Here is a 26,323-nt window from a genome sequence, read left to right as displayed (position 1 = left end):
CGCCAAAGGGACGTCCTTATCTTATTGAAGGAACTGCTGCCATGTGCCCTTTCTATCCTGGAGTATGGATGGGACGATATGAAAATTTCATGTCACAATTATTGTGGCCAAAGAAATTTTGGTCATTACCACGATTTACGATATTATCGCGATAATCAAAATATCACAAAATATCATGGGGCGGAACATTTGCCAAAATGTAGATCTGCAATTTTTTTGGCAAAGAGATTTGTAGAGAGTGAAAAAAAGACTGTAGCAAGTACTTCCAGGTCCGTTTTACCAATTATAGAGGGTTTAAATGGTACCGGATTTGCAGCTCAGTAAATAAAAGGTGAATTGATCCCAGTGCATGACAGAGGATAGCTTCACGATAGATTTTTATCTCCACGATACGATTATTGTGAGTGTTTTTTTATCACGATAAATGGTAATAACGATTATCATCCCATCCCTATCCTGGAGAGAGCATTTTTCATAAGTGGGTATTGGCTTTTCAGTTGACGAGTCGAGAAGACAGGTTTCACTGATGAAAATGCCGGCTAAATGTCAGATCACTTATATTGGTCAATACTGTATGCCAGAGGTTGGCATGGCTTATTTTAGGCTTGTTAGACAGAAATAACACTGTCAAAAGTTAGCAAGAGTCACCAGCAATTATGAAACACAAACTGAAGCAGTTTAAATTGAAAGTGAAAGGATGGATTTATTTTGTTATTATAGATTGTGTTTATTATTGCATGTCAATGAACTCAAAACTTTGCTTTTTGATCTACAGATGAGCAAGAGGCAGTACAGAAAAGGACGTTCACGAAATGGGTCAATTCCCACTTGGCAAAGGTAAGGGATTTCTGCTGCTTACTGCTTACGATAACAACAACATATTGAAATCTTTCCCATCACATTTTCTTTCTGCTCATAACGTATCTCCTTCCTCTGCATCTCCTCATCCTCTTACAACCATTATGCTCCCACCATGATGATTGCTTCTTTTCCAAAAACTCACTGCGAAGATATTAGTACAGTAGGAGGTTAACTGTGCCAGCCAAAACCCCACATGCTTCCATGCTTACCTGCACAGCTTCTTTTATTGTTGTTTTATTTTTTTTATTCATTCAATCTCTTATAGCCAGTGGCAAGGATTTTGTTTTACTCTAATTATCGCTTGTACACGTTATAGAGTATCAACACATTCTGTCTTTCCCCTGCAAGCTATAGTACAGAAAATAATTTGAATCTGCTCTAACCTTTATGATTTCATATTAACTTCTCCACCACAATTTGGCACTTCATTTTTCTTTTCTTTTTCATCTAGATTGTTCAGGATAAGCACTTCTAGAGTATGTCTGCTCTTCATTTGCCTCTCTCGATAAGCAGGGAGCTAACAATGTACCTGTAGCTAAGCCTAAACAATTACAGTTGGTGTAGCCATGTGCCACGAGCCATCATGTGCATGTAATTATAGTATTATACTGCATTAGGTGCCGCAATTTAACCCATTACTGCTTGAGTAGTGTGTCAGGAATGAGTGGACAAGGCAACTGTGGCACGGCACAGGGTAATTAAGTGCTATTTCAATCCGAGACGCCCCTCTCAAGGTTTCCAATTTGATTATGACAGTGGTGGTGGGTGGTGGCCTTGCACTGTGGTGACATGGAGCAGAAAATTCATCTGAAAAGCAGCCTGGAGGGAATAAACCTCGAAATAACATTGAAAAATATCACATTTCAAGGCCTTTACAGCAGAAAATTGCATGGAGCCAAATATTAAAATTTGCCTTGAATGTTTAATAACATTAAGGTAAACAATTCATTGTTTATTTATAACACAATTTTCATGCAAGTGAATAAATATTGAGCAGTTGCAGATCTTGCTACAATCTTGTACCAACATTCCGTGTATACATTTCAAAGGCAGGGACAGGAGTCAGTGGGGCAAAGTGCAGAGGGTTTAAGAGGCTATGTTGGTCCTGTGGTCTTATAACATACATACAGTATATACCAGGCAAGTCTAAGCAATGATCTTTCAAAGGAGAGTTTCTTTAATGTTGCCTACATCAAGACAACATGGCCCAAGTGGTGCCGCATGAACATGAATTGGTTATGTAAAGGACTGGGCAATTTAATTTAAATGTGATTGATTGATTGATTGACTGACTGACTCACTCGCTCACTCACCTAATCAATAGATAGTGGTTCTATATCAGCAGAGAGATGTATGTCCGCCTTGTTATTCTTATTTTACTCCTCTCTGCCCGTCTAGATGATTACATTTGCTGCTGTTCTGTCAATTTTAGTCATCATCAGCTTACTTAACCCTTTCACCTGAAACCTGATGTTGCCGTAGCGACGCTGATTGGCTAATATTTGTCTTCCAAAAATCTCTTGGTCGCCATGGCGGCCCGGGAAAATGCACGGACAGCTTTGTGATCTTGGGGGTAGGGGAACATTTCAGAAGCTGCAGAGAATCCATTCTAACAAGGATCTGCATGTACAGTATTCTGGAATCTAGAACCTTCTGCGGAAGACAAATCATACATGTCAGGCTATAGTGTAGTCAGTGTTTCATCCTAGTAAGACGCCTCAGGGCGACATGCGACCTCGCCCTAAAGGGCGACGTCGCGCCAATTCTCGGTTATCTGGCCAGTGATGTATATCGGACCAGTTACCCAATCTCAACAGTGCCTGTTGAGATTGGCAGAACATGCCCATATATGGACATTACCAAATATGGGCATTCCCAGATTATGCCCTTAACAAGTTGTGTGCCAGGGGCCACAAGAGGCCGCTAGAGTGCCAGGGATAGACCCATTGACCACCAGTCTAACATACAGGGAGCTACGTAGCAGTGACGCGCTTCCACGTTGGTGCATGTGATCAATGTGACCCGGATGAAGATAGCAACAATGTTGCTATAGGCTATCATTCATTTTAGAAGATCGATTTTCGGCCGTAAATAAAACTTTGTCGTTGCCCTGGGAACACAGTTCAGAGAAAAAGGTCTCTAAAGATGTGAGTTTGTATTGGAGTGGGCGGCGCGGTGCTGCGCCGCTATCCGATTACGGGCCGATGTAAACAGAATCGCGGCCCGGGGCATGGATGGACATTTAGACCGGGGCTTCGTTGAGGCCTCCGATTAATTAATTCATTTTATTAAATATCCCGGACTAGATCGGGATAGGCACCCCGGAATACGTCGCGCCGCCGACAGTATAGATTGAGTTTTTTTTGGGGGGGCTCTAAACTTTATTCAAAACCATTTTCAATGGAATAAATCGTCGGACCATCTAGAATCACTTGTTGGAAAGTGTAGGACGAGCCAGGATCACCCACATCTCTACAAGCAGCTCAGGGTAAGTAAAATAGCAAAGAAAACATTGTATTGGATTGAAAGAATCCCGAACTTGTCCGGGATAGGCACAAAAAGGGTTAATATTGATGACACTGGGACAGGGATCTCCATATATGGGCATAAAATGGACAAGGATTTAATTAATTTGCAAGTGTGATCTGGGAATGCACATATATGGGTTATGGGCATGTTCTGACATCACATTGTCGACTATATGGCCATAAAATATATGGGCATAAAAGGGACATGAAGCCAGAGCGTGATGTCAGAGCAGCCAACCCATTCTGTTAAGAGTGGTTCCCCTACATCACAGTGACATCAGAGCATATGTCAGAGTGATGTCACAGTGACAAGGGAACCAATAGACTGTAAAAATGTGTACTGACTGAAGGACTGACACAGACGGAGACAAGCTACGACATTTCTCATGGTATACTGCGACCTTCTGTCTTTTGAGCCACGGACCACCATTTGATGAGATGTAGCCTCTCAGAGCCAAAACTTAGAATATTTTGTCCACAATTCCATGATGAATATAATTGAAATGTTTAAATGTCTAAGTGCTCGTCCAATATTGGCTGAATTCTCTCTGAAATGTTCTATTATAACTACAAGAACATGCACTTTAATCCGAAGGTTACTAAAGTACTGTAAATACATTTGCCATAAATATATACATAACTTGTCCCGTTTTGATTTAATCACATTGCATTTTGAGAGTCAGGGTTTATGCAATTATCAGAAGGTGCTGCTATCTCTGGTGACATTGCTTTCTATAGGCACATATGTTTCTGTGCCCTCAGATAGCCCGTACTAGGTAGGGATTCATTCAAATGGCACACATAAGACAAAAATGGTAAAGAGAGAGTGACAGACAAAGAGGGAGCGAGATAGAAAGAAAGAGAGAGAGAGAGAGAGTTATTAAGAAGGTACCAGGGCGGGAGTCAGGTATAAGCCTTAACAGTTGGTTTAGCTCAGCTCTCACAGGGTTAGAATATGCCCTTGGCTGTGCAGATGATTAGACCCTTCCTGGTATCAGAAGTCTTTAATTTATCGCCCAAAGGTATGTGATTAATCGTTAGTATTACCTGGGTGTGATAAGACACGATGTGAAGGCTTTCCTATACCCCGATTGCACCCCCACATGGGCTTCCGCTCACTACCTCTCCCTTCCCCCTTACTTTTCCATTCCACAGGTATAACAAAAGAAGTCTTATGAGCTCTGACAAAGGTTTATATGAGGCAGCAGGAAGTATAAGAACAGGTAATTTACAGAGAAGATTAATGACTCTCATTACTGCAGGGAGTTCACCGGAGTAATTCACCAGTTATAGACAATAGACATAACCTACATGCAGAGCAGAACATCTTGACAGTTTGTGAGTTTCCCTTTTGTTTTCTGAAATGAGGAAGTGTACCACAATCAATAATAGGGTGCTGTTGCACTGGCTTCTGTAGCTTTAGCCCAGTATTTCTCAAACGTATACATTTCAAGGTCTCCCCTTAACTCTGACAGTGTACAAATGGAACCAAATGGAACCGTTACGGTTCATTTGGTTCCATTTGTACACTGTCAGAGTTACAGATTGCATGTGTCAATTCAGACCCCCATAAAGGAACCCACAAAGTCCCTGGAATCCACTTTGAGAACCACTGCTTTAGCCTAATCATTAAGATCGCACAAAAATTTCGTGAATTTCGTGTGCTCAGGCGGTATAGAGCTTTTAAGTTGCATAGCAGTGGGAGAGGGAATAAGAGAAAGGACTGTCGGGTTTGCAATCTGACAAATCCTTTCTGAGAATGCCGGAGCTTAATTATGGAGCGTCTGGTGGCTGGTATGAGTCTCATCATCTCTCAGGTATTTCACAGGCCAGCAACTATTATTAACAGTCACTGTAATCAGCGAAGCAAGCGCTCCTGGAAGTGAGTGACAACACCAGGAAAGTGATGCTCCACCGACCATTGTAAACATCTCTGTCTTCTCTTTCTCTCTCTCTCTCTCTCTCTCGCTCACTCACTCAATCGCTCGTTCACTCACTTTCTCATCCATTCACTTACTGTCAGCCACTCACTCACGTAATGGAATGCCATTTGGGTATTCATTACATCCTTGACCTTGATATCAGACTTGAGTTTTATCTAATAGTTTGGTCTTTCTGTGCACTACTTATCTCCACCAGGCCGACAGGCTGAGAGACGAAGGTTATGTTTTCTTATGTGTGTTTGCTGTTTTTGACTGTCTGTGTGTGTATGTGTGTGTTGGAATCGCAAAGTATATCTGTATCTAAGCAATAAACATCATGCTTGAATCATTTTCCCGAAGTGGGTGTATCATTTTGGAATGACACAATGAAACTCCTGCAGTAAGAATCCTCAGAGTCAGTCATGAGACAACAGACAGGCACTCACTGTTAACAGTCAATTATGACACTGTTCACAGTCAATTATGACACAGACACTCACTTGTAATTAGCTCATTAGGCCATTGATTTATTTATTTTTTTAGCTGATGTGGCTTAACGGAGGAAATTGATATTACTTTCTTATTTTGTAATTAGTTCGAAGATTTCCTCATTAAGGTTTGAGATTATAATGAACAAACAGGTGAATGTCACTTCAATTAAGTCTTGGCATAACGTATCTCTCTGAAATGTAAGCGTTTTTGTGCTGCCACTTTATGATAGGGGCACAAGTGCCGTCTGAATTTTTGAGCATCCAAAGCCATGAAACAACATGAGAAGAGGAATTAGCGATGAGAGCTACTGCATTTGATAATTAATTTCCAAAGACGGGAGGTTTCTTGGCGTCCCTTCTCCCACTGCCTTCTATCATTTTTCTTGCTGCCAGTCTTGCTGCTCAATTATCCCCCTCTCATATAGACTTGGTGTCAAGGGCTGTTCATCTCTCACTCTCTCCATGCACGCACGCACACGCGCGCGCGCGGACTCAACTCACACATACAGTATGTCTCCCTTCCCTCTTCTCACTTTCTCCCGCACTCTCTTTTTGCTGTTAATCTCCTTGTGAATGGCTCGCTCGTCAGAACGCTTTTCCCCCTCTAAAGCTCTCCTCAGCTGCGCCATGTGAATGTACTTTAAGAGAAATCCTTGATGTGGCGTCAGGCCGAAACAGAGATATGTGGATTTTCACCAGTCTGGAAGTCTGTGTCAGGGCAGGCGAGGTTAGTCAATGAGAAGGATTCGTTTTGGAATCATCAGCATATTTTGGGATTTGAAGCCCCCATTTAGGGCTCAGTGAGTGTCTACTTGGGGCTGAATCTGGCTGTCAGTAATAAACGACTCTTATACCAGGCCTTCTTTTATCCTAGCCTAGTAAACTAGACTCCTCCTGCCTGCCTGGTTTACGAGGCTACTTGTATCCCTGTTCCATGTTGAAATCATCAGTTGACTGTTATATGAAAGCTCCAACTTATTTTTTTCTTTTTTGGTTTCTGTTTTGCTTGTATGCATTGCAATGATTGCACAATTTTGGTGTAGATTAAGACTGCAGGGGAAATAATGTCATTGTTTCATATTCGTGCTCGCTGTGAGAGCTGTTAAGCCCACAATCCCAGATATTTGTTACATTCCAGGAAAGATTTGTTTGAATCTATGGCATACCGCCATAGATTTGTAAACAGCAAATGTACAGTATGTAACTGTTTGATAGAGCATACATATTGATACTCATATTCATATTCTTAACCCACTAGGATGTGTTTTATTTCTTTTTTTCTTTTATTTATTTTATGTAAAAGTGAAACTGCATTCTTCAATGATTTTATTCACAAATCAAAACCAGGGTGGAGTCAAAGTATGTCTTTATAAATGATCTTGTATCTCTCTTTTCTTCTTTTTTTGGGGTGATGCTTGTTTTGTCACACAGCGTGTCCCTCCCATGGTGGTGACAGACCTGTTTGAGGACATCAAAGACGGGGTGATGCTCCTGGCTCTTCTGGAGGTTCTGTCTGGACAGAAACTGGTGAGAGTCACGGCCACATGGTCAGTCGCACCGCACGTGATGTTGGCTGCAGACCCGTTCCCAGCTCTGTGTTCCAAACCCGCAAGGCTCCTTTCCAGGATTATGTTCCTAACTCCCTCATTTGATCCTGTTGATCTGATACGACAAGGCCCCTTGGTCAAATAACAGTGGAATGCAAATTGCTGAACACATTTTGTTCCAGGGACCCCCTCCCAGAAGCAAAGATTTACAAAAGTTTGTTTTAAAAAAATATATATTTAAAGATTTACTCAAATGTTCCAGATTTTTCCAAAATAGCAGATCTACAAGCTTGCAGCGTAGCACTCTGTGCCGCGCTGTGAGCTTGTATATCAGCTATTTGTTAATAGTTAAAGCATGAAATAATGATTAAAGTGGTGAAAGACTAACATAACAAAGCGTTCCCAGTCTTAATGGGTTAATTAATCACGATTGGCTTTCGTCTAGTCTGTTTATATTGTAAAGATCACAGCTGAGATTTGCTAAACACGTTTATGGGAGAAAGGAACCGTAGATCACAGAGGGAACGTGATGCGAGCCTCAATTACATGGAAATAAACATAGATTTGGCCTTTGTTATAAGTGTCTCAGCCAGATTAACAAGGAAAGATCATAGTGGTTCACACGTACATTATGTACTTACGTACATACATACATGTGCACACAAACCCACAGATCCATATAGACGCTACACGTATCCCTGTAGACCAATATTGCCCAAGGTCTTAGCTGTCTACTTATCTCTGATCGATCCAGTTGCTTATGGGCAAGCACAGCTCTGGTTTGATCTACAGTACATGTCTCAAGGTGTTGTTCTTTTTTTACTTGGTTTTCTGTTTATATTCTCTGATTCATAATTCAGTAAATTGTTTGGTTTTTCCTGATGAATAATAACATCACCGCTATTATCACTATTTTGGGCAGGGTTCATTAAAATATTTCACCAATTTTGAAACATTTTAGAAAATTGGTGGTGGTTATCTGGTTACCTTCCGTAACAAAAAAAAACATGAATTGTTCAAAATCGGTTTCAGTTTTTCTCCTAAAGTGTTGCACAACAGTGTTCTCTCACTCTCACTCTCACTCCCACTCTCTCCCTTGCTCTCCATCTCTACCCATCATTATCCTGTTTTTTCCTCCAGCCATGTGAGCAGGGCAAGAAGCTACGGAGGATCCACTGCGTCGCCAACATTGGTACAGCGCTCAACTTCCTGGAGGGCAGGAAGGTAAGAGTTCAATCCTCTGTTTGCCCCTCTTTCCCTCCCCTGCTGTGCCTGGCGCTCTGCTCTCTCCCCGTCTGGCTGCTCTCTCCTTCTGCCTCGTGGGCACAAAGCACTGGCTGACCCTTTGTGACCCCTCTTTCTCTCATCTTTATCCCGCCCCCTTCTCCCCCCCCCCACCCCCCTTTGTGAATGAATCTCCTTCTTTGCTATTCTATCCTCACTTCATCCCCTGACGCCACAGTATATACTCCGTCTCCTCCGCGCATCCATGTATCATGCAATGGATCAATGAAATCGCTCCTCAAGAAATTTTTGTTGTGATTTGTGTATTTTAGTCTCTGTAAAAAAAAGAAAAATCACACCCAGTGGGAAGTGAGCGGTGCCTTTTATGACTTAATTTCATTAAACGTTCCGCGAAGCTTGGCCAATGCCCAGCTTTGCAGGACGGACATACGGACGGACTGACATACAAACAAAGCCGCGGTTAGCGGTTCGCACCAAAATATAATAATAATAATAATTCAGGTCTTTAATTCTACCAATTAAATGATGTTTTCTATTTTTTTATACATATACATATTGCTTGAAGCACTTAAAAAGGAAAAAGGTTAATTTCTTTAGAAAATAATGTTCATCGTCATATTCTTGCTTTATTTCCCTCCCCTGTGTCATTTTAACTCCTCTCTTCCCTCTCTTTAATTCTTTGTCTGTCTCATCTCCACCATCCCGTCCTCTCGTCATCCTCTCTTGTTGCTGTGTTCCAAGAAGCCTGGTGGGATCCTCTTCGCCGTCTCGCTGACAGACGTTATGTCCAAACCCAGTGTTGTTTCTCCCTCTCGTCCAGTCGAAACGAGTTGGCTACTAGTATCAAACACCCCCCCTCCGTGTGTGTGTGAGATCAGTATTAGATCCCCAGAGCTTCTGCCGGCATGTCCTTGGATATACATAAATAAATCCATAAGTGCGCGCTGCCGTCTGCGGGGACATTGATTTGACTTCCTCAAGTGTGACAGGGGTTAAAACCGTAAATCCTAAAGCGGTAATCTGCAGTCTGGAGATGAGACGGCGATGGGGCTGTGTTTTGCCATGCTGCGCCAGCTGTGTGTGGGCGTGCGCACTCTGGTTCGTGGGCGTCCTTGCACGTGTCTGTGTGTGTCTGTGTGTGTGTGTGTGTACAGTATGTAGTTGTCAGTGTGTATGAAACATTTTATGTAAATGTGGTCTGAGTGTAAATCATTCAAAACGTCTAGACCATATTTACATTCCACGTTAGATGTGGGCTGCTGTAAGCCTGCGAGTGCTTCTACCTCATATGCTGTATCTATCATGACAGGAAATAATGATGAGCCTGTTGGTTTTCAAATTTGTTTTCCTATGCTTGCTCAAGTGTGTGTGTGTGTGTGTGTGTGTGTGTGTGTGTGTGTGTGTGTGTGTGTGTGCGCGTGTGTGTGCGTGTGTGTGTGTGTGTGTGTGTGTGTGTGTGTGTGTGTGTGTGTGTGTGTGTGTGTGTGTGTGTGCGTGCGCGTGCACGTGCACTTCCACACGGTGTACACAATACTTTAATATTAACCATTCCGACTGCTCATAGCAGTGATGAGTTGCCATGATAACCCACTGTGTGTTCTAATATGGAGCCATATACTGCAGGCATTCTCATCAACTAGCAGATATCCCACAATTCTCCACGGAAACCCTCATCTGCCGCCCTCCGCCTTATAATGGAGTGGCGTTTTATAGCTATTATGACCTGTGGTGCTGTGCCACTCCAGTTCCTATGTAATATACTCCTCTCTGTGATGATATGGTTAGATATCCTCTATCTAACCACATCTGGCAGAATCCACCTCCACCACTCTCTCTCTCTCTCCCCCCCTCTGTTTCTTTTATCCCTCTTTCGTTTCTCTATGCCAGTGGTTCTCAACCTTTTCAGGCTGCGACCCCCCAAATAATCATATTTTAACTGGGGACCCGACGAGCACTAAGAGTTGAGGCATTACATTTTGTATAACGCGGTTCTATTGTGAAAATAGCAGATCTACATGCTCACAACGCCTCTCTCTCTCTCTCTCTCTCTCTCTCTCTCTCTCTCTCTCTCTCTCTCTCTCTCTCTCTGTCTGTCTGTCTGTCTGTCTCCTCGTTTACTTATTTTACTTCCCCCAACTCGCACTCCAGTCTGCGTACAGAGGATCTCCGGTTAGTATCACTATCTTATTGGACATATTCATAACCGCCACAAATGTATTTTTAGATTGAGATTGTTGATTACGACCGCATATTGCACATTATGTGAAAACATTACGTACAAGATTGAATTAGCAGATGGAGGGAAAGGGTGTGAATTAATCCATATACAGTATATATATGAGATTATTTGAGCTGCAAGCTGACACACTGTATCCGAATGGGATTGATCGTTATCTGAAGTTATTTGGTTTCAGATTTGAAATGCTCCAATGTTCGTATATTGTGTTTTGACACAGATCAAGCTAGTCAACATCAATTCTACAGATATCGTGGATGGACGACCGTCAATTGTACTCGGGTTGATGTGGACCATCATACTCTATTTTCAGGTAAAGTCGCTTTGCTTAGTTATCCTAGAAATCATATAAGAAAATGTCATTGTTATTCCCTGGGGCTGAAATTGGGGAACCATAATGTCAGATGAGTGATATTTTAAAGACTCATTATTTGTAAACGTGTGCATTCCCAATGAATTAAATATTAATAGAATCTGTTAGACATTTTCTATTTTCAAGCAACAACACAATCTTTGAGTGATAGAATTTCTTTTTCTCCTTTTTTATATTAACCACTTGAACCCTAGTGTCCATATTCGGAGAAACTTGGTGTACAGGGGGAAAAAGAGCAGACTAAGTACAGAGCGAAAGGTCACGTTTTATAAGTATTGACAGTTCAAGTGGTTAAATATCCGAAAACACAAATTGACATGAATCCAAAATACACTGACAATTGTGCTGTCAAACGATGAAACTATACGGAATCTATGAACAGGTTATGGGGGTCCCTGCATCTCTCTCTCTCAACTAAGAGGTCCTTGGCCTGAAAACGTTGAAGACACCTGGTCTAAAGGCTTCAGTCAGTCCTGAACAGACTACTGCTATGACTGTCTGACCTTTCTTTTTATTTCTCTCTCCTGAACAGATTGAGGAGCTGACCAGTAGCCTAACGATACTCCAGGCTCCATCCAGCAGCACTTCCTCCCTGGACAGTTCTGCCAGCAGCACTGAAGCCTCAAGCCCACCTGTCAATAGGAAGCTCTTAGCACCTGCACAGGGTGGCGCCAGGAAAGCTCTGCTCAGATGGGTCCAGCAAACGGCTACCAAGTATGTCATTGCTCATTGTTTAAGTTTGGCAGTGCACTGCACAGCAAACATCAATGAAAAAAAAATAATATATATTCAAACAAATGCAGTTTAAATTATTATATGCAAATATGCTACCGGTATATGCAGCCATATTGGAGAGAAGTTGGGTCTCTTCTCACTTCCTTCAAATGTGTTACCAATGATGCTAATGAAGACTCTGTTCCATTTCATGTAGCACAGTGGTTCTCAAACCTTTTATTTCAAGGACCCTCATAACTCTGAGAGTGTACAAATTTGGTTCCCATTTGGTTCCATTTGTTTGGTTCCAGAGTGTTTCCAGTGAGCCAACATGCACAATATCAGCACCTTGACTCTAGAATGGAACAGAGCTTTCATTTGTATTATTCTCTCCAAAATGGCTGCTGTTCATATAGCCTATTAATCACACTGAATAAACATTCTGGTTGTGTGAAAGAGGACCTTTACTATTGCTAACACACCAAGCTGGGACACTAAATGATCACCACTACCAGTATACTGTAGCATGTGAATATTAAACTCTATTATTCTATTAATTATGCTCTTTCTCGTTCCTAATTCTTATGTCCTCTGTCCCCTCCATCATGCCAGGCGTCTAGGTATTGACGTGAGGGACTTTGGTCCCAGTTGGCGGACAGGTGTGGCATTCTTTGCAGTTATCCTTGCCCTCCGACCTAACATAGTAGACATGGAGTGTGTGCGGCGGCGAGCTAACCGAGATAATCTATACGAGGCCTTCTCATTGGCTGAGACTGAGTTGGGCATTCCGCAACTTCTTGACCCAGAAGGTAATCAACATTTCTATATTTTCACACACTGATTTAAATAATTGAAAATATAGTTAGGCTGATATGATCATGAGACATTGCAGATGACATGACATGCAATGGGCCTGTCTAAACATGCATTAGCCACTTTCAGGTAAGACCTACAGTATATAGAATAGTGAAATAGCAGATCTACAAGCTCAGAACACGTGCATCGCAATTTTGTGAGCTTATAATGTATAGGTCAGCTATTGTCTTACAATTCTTTACAATTTTATATTGACATGCCCAAAACAGGGACACCCGCTTGAAAGTGGTTGACAGTGCAATTTAAAGGCCTTGTAGTGGAGCGTACCATTAGGTTACAGAAAAGTTTGGCAACCAAATAATTGCATCTCCGCATTTGAATTCAGTTGAATGCTGCATGTTATTCTCCATCTCCCACCCTCAACTACCTGTGTCACTGCACTCTCCAATCTAAATAAAGCAAATCTGCCTAAAGATCATTTAAAAAAAGCTTTGTAGTGTTTAAGGACACAGACACGAGTCACCCATTGGTTTCTATAGACCCGTTATGAAGTCTGTTTTTCAGCGGATTAAAATTAAAATCAAATCAAATGCAATAATGTAATGCACGTGTATTACACAAAATCATATTCAACAGTTTCCTTATATTTTCTATATAAATGGCTTTTCAAAAGTACAGAAATACAGAGGTTAATATCTCGCAGAGCATCAAATTTGCTTGTGAATCAAACTGCCATATGCCATCTGTGCCCCTTCACGCTTGCCCTTCAGAATGAGCCCTGACAAATCAAGCTTGACATCAGGATAATGAAGGATCATCATTATGCCATGCAAGTCAGCACTGCTGAACCTCCGTACCAAACTTGTGCTCAAGAGATTAAGTTTTAGGGCTGTCCCTCTCTGTCTGAACAGATGTCAATCAAACAGCTCTGTTGGTTTCATGTCAATGGGCACAGGAATGCAAATCGCCAAGTAGCACGAGTTTAGATTTGAACTCCTGCCTTGTCTGCTGACCAAATGTTCACATGAGCTCTAATGTTGACTTCCGAGCTGCTGTTTTAACACTTAAGCCCTGTAATACTTCATCATACTTTGTAATACAATGAATGGCAAAAATAGCCGACCTACAAGCTCAACTCATATTTTTATTTTATTATTTTTAATAAAAATGAATCGATTTTTTTTTTAAAGTTATACCATGTAACTTTTTTTATAAAACACATCTTAAAATTGTCCTAACTGTTAAATCGCTAAAGTTTTAGAACACCCACTCCGTTATTTTCAGCTTCTGAAGCCTTCTCTTTATATGTTTTCTATGAGCCGTGAGGGGGGGAGAATTTCGCGGCAAAATTGCGTCATCATACACTACCGGCCAATCACAGCGAGGGTTATACACTGCCGGCCAATCACAGCGCATCTTGAAGTGGGGTCGCTATCACAATACGGCGGCCATATTTGTAGGCGCCCGTGTAGCTTGCCTCAACATAACAACAGCATTTACTCGGTGAAGGAGTCCGTTTCTCCGGAATGCCTGAACGCACAGGAACCAGGGACCCCTCTAAAGATAGATCTCGGCGAGGTGGAGGCAGACGCGGGGGTGGTCCGCGGCGAAAAACGTCCGAAAGACGCGGACGCGACCGCGGTTTGCTATAGAGCTACTGACCTCTAGGTGAGCAACTTATACAGTATAGCTTTAAAACTTTTTGAGCATGCCTTTGCAATTGGCCTGTCTAAACACTGTTTGACCCCAGATGGTGGACAGGTGTAGCAAGCATTCTTATCCTTGCCCCCCGACCTAACATGGTAGACATGGATTATGTTTACATTTAAACATTTGCCCGGGTTATTGTGGCTAATGTCATTACTGTGGTTGCCTCCTCAGATGTGGATGTAGACAAGCCTGATGAGAAATCCATCATGACCTACGTAGCGCAGTTCCTGAAGTGTCATCCTGACCGCCATCACAGCGACTCAGACGGTCAGCCAGAGGAAGAGGTAACCTGGCCTGGCTCTCACACTCTCTCGTTCTACTTCTACAGAGAAAACATCCTGATTTAAAGCTGTGTTCATTTAAAGCTATAACCTTTCTGTGTTCATAAAATATTATTTTAACCACTTGAACCCTAGCATCGCTGTTCTGGGGAGCGAAAATAGCCGATCTAAACTCAGCTTATAGATCGAGCATTTACGCTGAATGTGTTTCGAAGATATTTAATGTACTGCTAAAACAGGAGGGGTTTAGTAAAGAGCCCTTTGGAATCAAGAGTTTTTAACTAATCTGTTAAAATAGATTTTGATCCTGTGGTTAGATAGGATTACTACTGGTTGAATTAAATTAAAAGGGAAATGTTTTGCCTTCCTAAATGAGCTATGCGTTATAGCTCAACAGTTTAAAAAAAGAAGAAAGAAAGAAATTTGACGCTTAAGCAGGGGATCCAGGTTCAAATCCCAAGTAGTTCATGAAAGTTGTGGATTGCGGCTTTAACACCCTTTTTGGTCCATCTTTACACCTTCCGAGTCAAATGAACACTCAGGATTTTTCATTGTAGATTTGCCATTTTTCTTTCCTCCTCTTCATCACAGTTGCATCCTTTACTCATTGTTCACCTAGGCTGCATGATCTGTCTTCGTCTCCAGACTAGTCTCAAATCACATTTTGATCTTCAGATGTGTCAAACTTTACCCATAACATCTCTACCCTTCCCCATTAGTTTATATTAAAGTGTAGCGTCCAGTCCTGGGTTGAATACTATTCAAATTAATGTGTATATATATATACTGTATGTATATATATAATATATTCCGGTGGCACACACGTGGGGTTTGCCACATAGTTACATTCAGTATCCCTAGAACTCTGTGACTGATTACAATAGACATGACTTTTATCTAAGCTTTACTAATGTGGCAAAACTGGTATATTTGGTACAGCAAGCTAATTTAAACAAATACCAGGAATGAGTTCCAGTGTCTAAATGTTGGCCCAGGTTTGGTCGTATTTTTCCTGTTCTTGATTGCTTCGTTGTTGCACATCTTTCTGTTGGTGTATACCTGTAGCCTAATTTATACTTTGTTGTGCGACGGTGGCGTGTGCCAAAAATAGCCAATATAAAAGCTTGTAGATTCGCTATTTTCTCAGCACGGCACCATCGTACGACGGTGTGTGTGTGTGTGTGTGTATATTATAGGCATATTTCCTTGTCTGTCTCTCTCTGGTCTCTGGTGGTTGTTGTGTGATGACTGTTCTCCTGTGGTTGTTGTTGCTGCCTCTGTCCTACAGTTTGGTCTTGCTCCTCGAGATATTGAGGAAATGTTGGAGGTAGGTTGTATAGTAAATTAAGGTCCCTTGGGCAAGCTTTCCATCAAACTTTGCAGCTGAATATCATTAGAGCCAATTATACTGTACTTCACTGTGCATGGGTGTTTCGCGCCAGAAATTGCAGGTCTACAGGCTCACAACTTGTCCCTCCCAGCACAGCGCGTTGTGGGCTTGTAGACCTGCTATTTCCGTTGTGCGCGACGGCACGCAACTAAAATCAGGCTTTAGGTTCTCCCTCGCACACCTGCACCCTTACCATATACATTACACCAGGGTTTATCTGTTATGGCTATATTATTGAATCATAGTATTGGTTAACAGTAACCTGACTTTCGCCAGATGGTGGCAGCATTGCGTATATAACGCTCTGCTTTACCATCTGGGCTTGCTCGGCCAGCGTTGATAACACTCGTAAAGTCCCGGGCCGGACCAATCAGCGGCAGCTATGGGCGGGCTCTGAGCGGCTCTGAGCCAATAGAGTCTGATTGCAGACCACGTGGAAACCCAGGAGGCGGATTCTGGGTGCAACGTCATGCAGACAGGCCAATATGAGTGGTTGGAGTTGGCACTCCCAGACTGTGATAGAAACGGCCACATCCAATCACCAGCTACAGAAATTAAAAAAATGGCCCGCCCCTTACATCGAGTGTGCCCGAGAGAGCCCAGATGTAAGGCAGAGCGTTACGCACTGCTGCAACTATCTGGCGAAAGTCAGGTTAGGTTAACAGTGTTTTTCATGTAGAATAGGAACCCATTTGTTATAATGTTGTCACTTTATCTCACCTGAGGTGACGTTAGTGCCCTGGGGTTTCACCAGTGATGATAACAAGTATAATATGATGTGATATATTACCATTTATTACCATTACCACCAAGAACTGTGGCTCCCATTTCTCCATTAGCATGACAATGAGGGCCCCCTGGCGTTGTGGTGCACATTGGTGCACCGTGTTTGATGGAAGGCTTGTGAACAGAGGTGGGTTGTTTGTTAAGGTTGCAGTGTCAGGAGCTCTGACTGACACACCGTGAAGCCACGCTAACCATTCTCGCTTTCTGTGTCAGGCTGTGATGTTCCTTGCTGTTTATAGTTGTTGTACTTGTGGTGTTGGTGTCAGATAGCCTGCTCCTGACATTCGTCTTACTAACCCACCGAGATTTACAATGTTTAAATAATGCTTTTGTCTCACTCTCACCCCGTGCAAACGTTAATTAGAGTCTGTGTTTTGTTTTGTTTTGTTTTGTTTTGTTTTGTTTTGTTTTGTTTTGTTTTGTTTTGTTTTGTTTTGTTTGTCTTTTGTTGTTGAACATAAAAATGACCAAATATATAATTATAAATAATAATTTAAAGGACAATGGAAGCATAGATATAAAATAAACTGTACATGTTAAGGCAGGGGGAGCGTGGTTTGGTAGATAATGGAATGCTTCCCCTTGGAAATGGGAAACTCCATCTTCACGGCTGAAACCCAAACAAAGAATAGAATTTGAGGCTGGGCCAAAGAGAATCAATAAGAAAAGAAAAGAAAACTGGAACTGAATAGCTTTAGAATTAAATAGTCTATCTAATCAGCTTTTGAGTGGGATGGGATTATTGTCATGGCTATTTAAAAATCCAATGAGAATTTAGCAGGGGGTCTTAAACATGGTACTCTGTTAAAAATGAGTGCTTTTAGCAGCAGTTGGTTTTGAGATTATGTCTTGGTGGGGGGGGGGGGGGTTATGGTTGATTAATAGTACACGTGTTTAATAGTACACACTGTGCCCTCTCTTTATACCTCTTACCCCCCTCCATCCATCCTTTCATCTCCCGACCCTCAAACATCTCGCCTGTACTTTTGAGTTTTCTAATCACTTTGCCTCTCCATCCTCCCGTTTTTCTGCTTCTCCTCTCCTTTGTCTTTCTGTCGCTCCTGTTTCTTGCATTCCATCCCTTTGTCTTCAATGTGTTGTGTCCACTCTCCTCCACTCCTTTGTCCCTCCCGGCCTCCCAGAGAGAGCAGCGCAAGAGCCTCAGGGAGCTGAAGATGTGGCTTGACCAGCTGGAGAGAGACGCAGCACAAGCCCAGGAGATTGAGGGCAATCTCAGTCAGCAGTACCAGGTTTGTGTCCTTTGCGCAAGAGTGTGCATGTGCATTGCCGCGGTGTGTGATTGTGTATGCACAGTATGTGTGTGGGCGTATTTGTGTCCGTGTTTCCGTTTGCACAAGAGACCGGGAGAAGGAACTCCAAGAGCAGTTCAAAGTCAGCGCACATTCAAGAACAGTCACATGAAACTGAAAATCTCTCATGCATGCACATGCGTGCGCATGCACACACAGGAAGGAACATGCACACACACGCACGCACACACACACACACACGCATGCACGCACGCACGCACACACACAGAATATACACACATGAAAGCACCACAGATGCAACATGTACGTCTGGGCAGACACAGTCTGATCAGTGGTATTATGCTGCCATTCACCCAATCAAGTTTACTCCACCAAGCCTCAGGATATGTTCCATATTTGGCAGCATGATGATGATGAGGGATATCCCACATTTCCTTTGTACATTGTTCTGTGTGTGAAGTCTGGGAATTTGAAGCCACAGCAAGGGAGAGGATTTAAGAACAATTAGTAACAGTGTCTGACAGTGAATGTCTAATTAGTCTGGAATACGATGCGGTAGTACTGACTATGGTGGAGAGGATTTCATTGAACTGACACTGAGATGACTCTTCTTATGATTTGTGCAGGCTGTTGAAGGTTTTATGGCTTTTCTTTCTGTATGGCATAGCGAGTTGTCATGCATCATTATAGATTTCCCCACTTCTGCCGTTTTATGTATTTTTCTCTGTCTCTTTAGCTCTTCAAGAGTCTGCGTGTGCAGCTGGAGATGAGGAGGAGGCAGGTGGAAGCAGCGTTGCAGTCCACGCAGAGGGACGGAATGCTGACCGTAGATCAGGCGCTGGTCAAACAGGCCTGGGAACGGGTCTCCAATAGGGTGAGAGTAATGGTGGTGTTCAGGAGTGTCGCACCAAATTCTGGGCCCTGGGTACAAGGGTTCAGTGTGGGCCCCCCATGAATGTACTTCATAGCGTTTTTTTTTTAACCCATTTAGACTGGGAATGCATTATTTTCTGATTTACCGTAACTCTTGAATAATCGTGAGTCTTTGAATATTTCAAATCCTTCTAAGGTTTTTTGAAAAGCCTATGTTTCTATGTCAGTGGTGCTCAAACCTTTTCATGTGAAGGACCCCCAAAATTATATGTATTTAGCCATGGATCCCCATCTCAAAATATTTACCGTAGTTCCAGGGACCCCCCACAAGCAAAATTTGCGTTACAAATGTTATGTTTGCTTAAAAATACATACCGGTATATTCAAAGATTTGCACACATTTTCACGACTTTTCACGACAAATATAGCAGATCTACAAGCTTGCTACATGTCACATTGCAATGCGTTGTGAGCTTGTAGAGGGGCTATTTTTTGCATGCAACACCAGCGAGCAACTAAATATAAATCAGGCTTAAAAGTAAACACAGTCACCTGTTAGCCTCATGGTCAGGTTGCCAATTAAACCACAGCTACTGGTAAATTATGACTGAGAGAGGTTGTTTTCTATTCCAAAATACACGGTGAGAAGAAAACTGTGACTGGTTAATTTATGTGGACAAGTATCCTGACCAGCACATTATGCAGGATATTATGCACTTTGATGTCACTGTAGGTCATTTGGAACAGCTGCTTCATGTCCCTCCTATTCAGAATTCAACTGAATTAATTGGGACATGAATTGTATCCGCTCCAGCATCAGCATTGTATCTTCATTGTATCTTCATATTGACATGTAGAAAGTGGTCATTTCCATAGCAATTTATTGTGATGCACCTCGCTACACAATACAATAGAATATATAATAGAAACTGAGATAGATCATTCTGTATCGCTTATTGATTAACTGACATAAAACATATTTCTTGTCTTTGAGCTTCTCCCACCATTTAGACTTTGAGATCTATCCTGTTGGCGTCATCTCCAGGGCTGCAACTAATTATAATAATAGCGGTTTACCTATAATGACATGTCCAAAGTATTGATTGATCACTAATTGATTATTCAATTACCGATTTATTTTGTATAATATACTGAATAGATTAGTTTGATTAACTGTTGTACCCGTCCTCCTCTCAGCTCCTGGACTGGCACCTGCTGTTGGACAGGTCTCTGCCGTCTCCTCTGGGCATGGTGGGGCTGTGGCTGCACCAGGCTGAGGGGGCGCTGCGGCAAGAGATCACGGTCCAACAGGCACCCGATGAGACGGCTAACACTGTCCACAGGACCCTGGAGCAGCACAAGGTTAGCACGGAGGGTGAAAACAGAATATTTGTACGTTACTGTATAGCTTATACTTGGTTGCACACCTGCGTACATCTTGTAGATCGGCAATGTTCCTTATGTAACATTGGCATGCAACAAAGTACGTATAAACCTGCCGTTACAGATTAAAAGTGGATGCACACATCATGATTTTCTTTCATTTTATTGAGCTTTGAATCGAGTTGAATAAATTCACTATTTGGGGCCATATGTGTGTCCAAAAGCACAAAATGTTTGTGTTCAGTTGTGCACAATTATTCATCTATGCCTGTGTGTGTGTGTGTGTGCAAGTGAATGTGTGTTTCTCATATACTAAACGTACTGTACATGTTGTGCAGGATGTGTTGAAAAGCCTGGAGAGTCATAAGCAGGTCTTTCAGAGGATCCATCGGGACAGAAGCATTGATGGGATACCCGTTCCCCCTGACCAGCTCCAGGACATGGCAGAGAGGTACAGTAGTCACAACCAACACTCCCATCTTACAATCTGGATCAACGCATTAGAGGCACACATCCTCATCAAAGATGCAATCCACATTAATGAAAAAACAGTCCTGTTTTATGACTCTCTGAACAGATTGGTTATTTTAGTTTAATGGAATAATTCACCCTCAAAATATGAAGCCTTGAATTCAAGGAGAATTTTTTCTGCATTCCTTCATAGTAAAGAATCCAAAAACGAAGAAAATACTGTAGGGGTCCAAGATTAACAAGGGCAAAACTCGCCCCAAAAAATCACCCGCATCTCTCACAGTATTATCCAAGTGTCTTGTTTGTGTGTATGTTAATGTAATGTTTAAGAACCTGGAACTAATCTCGGAATTGCAACATTACGCAACTACCGGTACATACTGTGCTCATTTAAGCCTGAGAGTAGGTCCATTTCAGGTTTAAATTAACACTGGATTTTGCTGTGTTGCAAATTCACATTGGTAATTTTACAGGAAGTAAAAGAAAATATAAATCAGGCAATAGGTTGAATGACCCACGTGGACTCTCTTTTAGGATGAATTATGTGTCCACCTCTTCCAATGCCCACCTGGCCAAGATGGAATTCCTGGAGAACCAGCACCACATGCAGGCCTTTCTCATCCAGGCTGAGTCCAAACTCAAGTCTTGGATCATCAAATATGGCCGACGGGAGTCAGTTGAAGTGATGCTCCAAAACTATATTGTAAGCTCAGCCATACCGTATATCATTTTCATTTTGTGTAAATCGTAATGTTGACTTACAAGGCTAGTTATCTTAAAGATCCCTCACATTGTCTGGGTTCCCAATGCAGCTAGGCCTATAGGTCTAATTATAAATCATTTCTAGATTTTGATTTGTTTTAGTATGCATTAGACAAATATCCTCAGAACTGTGGACTACACTATAATTTGATATTTATTTGAGTTTCACACACACTGCCATTTTGTGTATTAAGATTCATCTACGTGCTATATGAAGCAACATGGAATAGATATTTATTACCATATTACACAGCCATTATCAGCATACTGTCTATTTAACACTGATACAAATTATAAAATGTAGGCCATAAATTGAGCTCTGTAAAAAGTAAAGAGATCTTTGACAAGTAAAATGTCTGGGGACGCCACGTCTTCTCGAATAGGATTTTATTCAGCTTTTGACATCAAGGGATATTTCATTAACATCTTATTAAATTTAAGCCATGTCTCCTGTCTCCTCTAGACGTTTGTGGAAAAGCAACATTTCTTTGAGAATTATGAGTCATTGTTCCAGTCTCTGAAGCATTCTGCTGAGCTCTATGTCAGCGCTGATGGCTCAGGTGAGAGCGGAAATGTCAAGCCTTCTAATTGATTTGTAATATGTGTTTGCAATATTCATAAGTTGCCCTTTCTGGAAAGGGCATTTATGTTTTTAATGTTTTATGCGCTATTTGTCACTATATGTGCATTGTATTCTGTTCCTATTGATTATTAAATGTGTGTATTCTTGGTGGTTTTGAGGATGCTGTTATCTGCTATTGAATGGTTCCCTGGGGCAAAATGTGTCCTATCTGACATACCATGAGCGTTGAACATCTCACAATACAATATCTCACCTTCAATCATATCCCCTCTCAACAACTCAATAACCAATCAGACTCTCTCCTCCATCTCCCCCTTTCTGTTTTACTGGTCGGTAAAAGTGAGGTCTCCAGGCTACTGCTAAATGAGGTTCCTCGACTCCCAGCTCTCAGCGGGGAATACTACTCCATTAGTTAGCTAGCGGCTGCTCCACTTCTACTGTCTCTGGGCACTGGCAGAGCTAGCTTGTTGGTTTCATTAAGTTCCAGGGTTGCACTGCTTTAGGGTATGCAGAGGAGGGAAGTGAGGTGTGGCGAGAATCAGGAGATCGGAGGCTTGATTGGTCGACCCCGAAAAATTAAGTCCCCCATAAGCCCAGCTGGTAGTCTGTGCCCTGGGCTTTGATTGGGCAGATTGTGGCCCATCTTTTGGGATTCTTTCTAAAGGCTTTCCTGTTATCGCGAATTGATGTCTGGAGGACGAGGGGGGTTCGATAGGTAATTTTCTGCCATTTGGTAGCAATTGCACTGGCATATTGATGTGCATTTAAAATAGGTTATTTTCGGGGTGGAAAGAATGCATTTCCTAGCTCCATATTGACCGGCTGGAGTTTTGCACTTGTGGTTCAAATATGTGAGCCTGTGTATTCTGGACCACTATGATGGATCACATAGGCAAAGACACCACATCCCTCACGTAGCGAGAATATTTTCGAGGTCAGGTGTGTGTGTGTGTGTGTGTGTGTGTGTGTGTGTGTGTGTGTGTGTGTGTGTGTGTGTGTGTGTGTGTGTGTGTGTGTGTGTGTGTGTGTGTGTGTGTGTGTGTGTGTGTGTGCGCGCGCATGTGTGCGTGTGAGAGTGCATCTGTGTGTGCATACTTCTGGGCCTTGGTTTTTAACACCTTTGTAAACAATTCATCTTTAGTTCAAGAACGGTCTCAAACTAGGGCTGACCATCCATTTTCTTCAACCTGGGGGAGGGGGGGAATTGGAAAAGCCATTTGAAATAATAATGAAATAAATGATTAAGATTAAATGGTAGGGTTGCAAGATATTATTCTTAGGGAGTATTTTTTCTTGTTCCCTGAGAGAGGGGAAATTGCTTTTACAGCTTCACCCAGCTGATGTCTGCTCAGGTGGCTATGATGAGCACAAGTTGTTAGCTCAGGGAAACTTCAACATAATATGAGGGGCTAGCTTTGGGTCAAACTGGTTGACCTTCCTATTTCCAGACGGCATCTTCTCAACCCACGCAGCCACAGCCTAATTTGTTTATGTCTGTCGCCAGGGAAGTGCAGAGAATCTTAGAGAGGCAGGGGAGGGCCATTTGTTGAAAATATTGAAAAAAGCAGACCTCCAAGCTCACAACGCATCACACTGCAACGCATTGTGAGCTTGGAGGCCGGCTATTTTCGGTACTTGATACCACACTAAACTAAGCATAAAAAAGGCAATACTGGAGAGGTGGCATACAGCATGGCTTGCTTCACAGTGAGGGCAATTCTTTCAACATAAAGATGCTGTATTCAAGTACAGGAGAGCAAATTGGACAAGGCAATTCTCTTGAATGCTGCCTTCAGGTATGGCATGGAAAGGGGGCATTTGCATTTCTTTCACCATAGTGAAAACTGCATTCATGGTCTGGAGAGGGCACATTTTACAGACGGGTAAAAGGGCAGTGGCTCAAGCCCCCTTTGATGTCTATGTGTGCACGTGCCTGTCTGTCTATAGCCTGGTTAATAAACCAGAACGTGCAACACCAACCTGTGGTGTAGTGTGGTCTGGAGCCTCACAATTGAGAATCCATTTCCACCGGCCACCAGAAAGGGTTAGCCCGCCCCCCAGAAAAATAATCTCTCCCCGAAATTCCAGACTCTCTTCCCAAAACGAAGTGTGTGATAGAGTCTGGTTTATTAACCAGGCAAGTCTGTCTATCCCTCCTCCAGTGGACGAAGGGGAGACGGGCGTGCGGAGGTTCCTGCGCGAGGTGGTGACCCAGTGGAGGAGTCTGTCTGTGGAGGTGCGCAGCGTGAGGAGCATGCTGGACGAGGTGCTGTCCAACTGGGAGAGGTACACCTCCACCGTGGCCTCCCTGCAGGCCTGGCTGGAGGACGCCGAGGCAGCCCTGGGCCAGCCGGAGAACACCAAGCGGGTATGAGGTCTAAAGGAGTAGTTCACCCCCAAAATGACTTTTTTTCTATTGCTTAGTCACGCCATGGAGAGTAGAGTTCAATAATATTTTTTGTTTTTTGTCACATTCCTAAGACAAAAATTTGATTCGAGTAAATTTATCCCCACTGATTCCGGATGGGGACCCGTTTCGAAACGGGTCCCCATCCGGAATGAATGGGGGTAAATTTATTGTTATCACATTTTTGTCTAAGGAATGCGACAAAAAACTAAAAATATTATTGAACTCTACTCTCCATGGCGTGACTAAGCAATAGAAAAAAGTCATTTTTCGCACCGTTTCTCAACTTTTTTCTGCATGGGCACACTTTTCATGTCCCAAGGATCCATTGGGCACACCAACATAATATGTAAATATCGTCACTGTTGGGAAGAAACCTTGTATCTCCAAGTTTCAAATTTGTACGTTTCTTCGCAAAGTAAAGCCCTGCTTCATCATACAAGGCTGTCGCACAACAGTAGTGGAAACAGCAGATCTACAAGCACACAACGCCTCGCGGTGCAAAGCGTTGTGTGCTTGTAGATCGACTGTTTTCACTAGTTTAAATCATTTTTAAAATGATAAATACAATACTGTCTTTCAAGCAGTTTCAAGGGGCGCATTTGACCCTTCTCAGGGGCACACCAAAGGTCCCCAGGCACAGTGGTTGAGAAACACTGCTCTCGCACCGCTTCCCAAACAGTGGGTCGGGACACATTTGTTGGTCGCGGACACATTTTTATGGGTCGCGAATAAACATCCCTTAGTTTTTTGTCTCCTACATTTTGTTTTTAATTATAATTATTTCAAAACATAAAAAAAAGCTTTCATTAATTAAAAACACATTCAATGATTTTTCAAAAGAATTTCATTAATAAATATTTAAATAAGTAGTGAAAATGGCTGATCTACAAGCTCACAAGGCGGCACGAAGTGACGTGTTGTGAGCTTATAGATCTGCTAATTTCATTTTGGGTCTTGAACTAAAAAGTTTGGGAACCCCTGCTCTATCCCATATTCGCATTACACCATTGCTAGCCAACAAGAACAGAGCTTCAAGCCAACAATGCGTTGCATCGCTTGAAGATCTGTGCGTGTCGGCAAGTGACTTTTAATTGAGTTTACAGCAGCATAAGCTGTGTACATAAATAGCTATGACACATTAATGAGAAATGCATTTTGGGGTGAGTGCTAAAGATTTTCGCAACCTAGAAAATTCCCCTCCAGACATTTACAAATGTGATGGTTAGGAATATGACTGCAGTGGTACCAATCAATGCAAGCCATATTTTAAAGGATTTTGTATCTTGTGAGAGGAGTGGAATCCACTATGGGTATCAGATGATCCCCTTGGCCTTCCACATGCCTTCACATCACCATGGTTACTTCAATCCTAATTATTATCCCCACTAACCAAGCCCTGAGGATTACACAGCCAATTACCCCAAATGTAATCTCTTTCAATTTTACTGTACATTTTCATTTTTTTCTTCCTTACTCATATCTACAGACCTACCTACCACATTATCTATCTATCTGTCTATCTGTCTGTCTGTCTGTCTGTCTGTCTGTCTGTCTGTCTGTCTGTCTGTCTGTTTGTCTATCCTTGGATATCTAACTACCTATCTACATTGTCTGTCTGTCTGTCTGTCTGTCTGTCTGTCTGTCTGTCTGTCTGTCTGTCTGTCTGTCTG

At 42.3% G+C, this 26,323-nt stretch overlaps 1 protein-coding gene across 1 annotated transcript in view; it reads left to right on the top strand.

Moving 5' to 3' along the window:
• The window catches only part of syne1a (spectrin repeat containing, nuclear envelope 1a), a gene marked incomplete at its 5' end in the record, with an annotated part of 197,608 nt that overhangs the window by 3,578 nt on the left and 167,707 nt on the right, over positions 1-26,323 (top strand). The window contains 15 exons of the mRNA XM_080744962.1: positions 776-837; positions 7,234-7,329; positions 8,490-8,573; positions 10,743-10,763; positions 11,051-11,143; positions 11,736-11,917; positions 12,530-12,726; positions 14,615-14,727; positions 18,043-18,150; positions 18,908-19,045; positions 20,242-20,406; positions 20,766-20,878; positions 21,433-21,601; positions 22,124-22,220; positions 24,406-24,611. Coding sequence (XP_080601088.1) covers positions 776-837; positions 7,234-7,329; positions 8,490-8,573; positions 10,743-10,763; positions 11,051-11,143; positions 11,736-11,917; positions 12,530-12,726; positions 14,615-14,727; positions 18,043-18,150; positions 18,908-19,045; positions 20,242-20,406; positions 20,766-20,878; positions 21,433-21,601; positions 22,124-22,220; positions 24,406-24,611 — 1,844 coding nt within the window. The remainder of the gene's footprint in view (positions 1-775; positions 838-7,233; positions 7,330-8,489; positions 8,574-10,742; positions 10,764-11,050; positions 11,144-11,735; positions 11,918-12,529; positions 12,727-14,614; positions 14,728-18,042; positions 18,151-18,907; positions 19,046-20,241; positions 20,407-20,765; positions 20,879-21,432; positions 21,602-22,123; positions 22,221-24,405; positions 24,612-26,323) is intronic.

This window comes from Nannobrachium achirus (assembly GCF_963921795.1).
Source record: "Nannobrachium achirus genome assembly, chromosome: 16".
In the NCBI taxonomy this organism is placed as follows: Eukaryota; Metazoa; Chordata; class Actinopteri; order Myctophiformes; family Myctophidae; genus Nannobrachium; species Nannobrachium achirus.
This window is presented reverse-complemented; position numbering and strand designations above follow the sequence as displayed.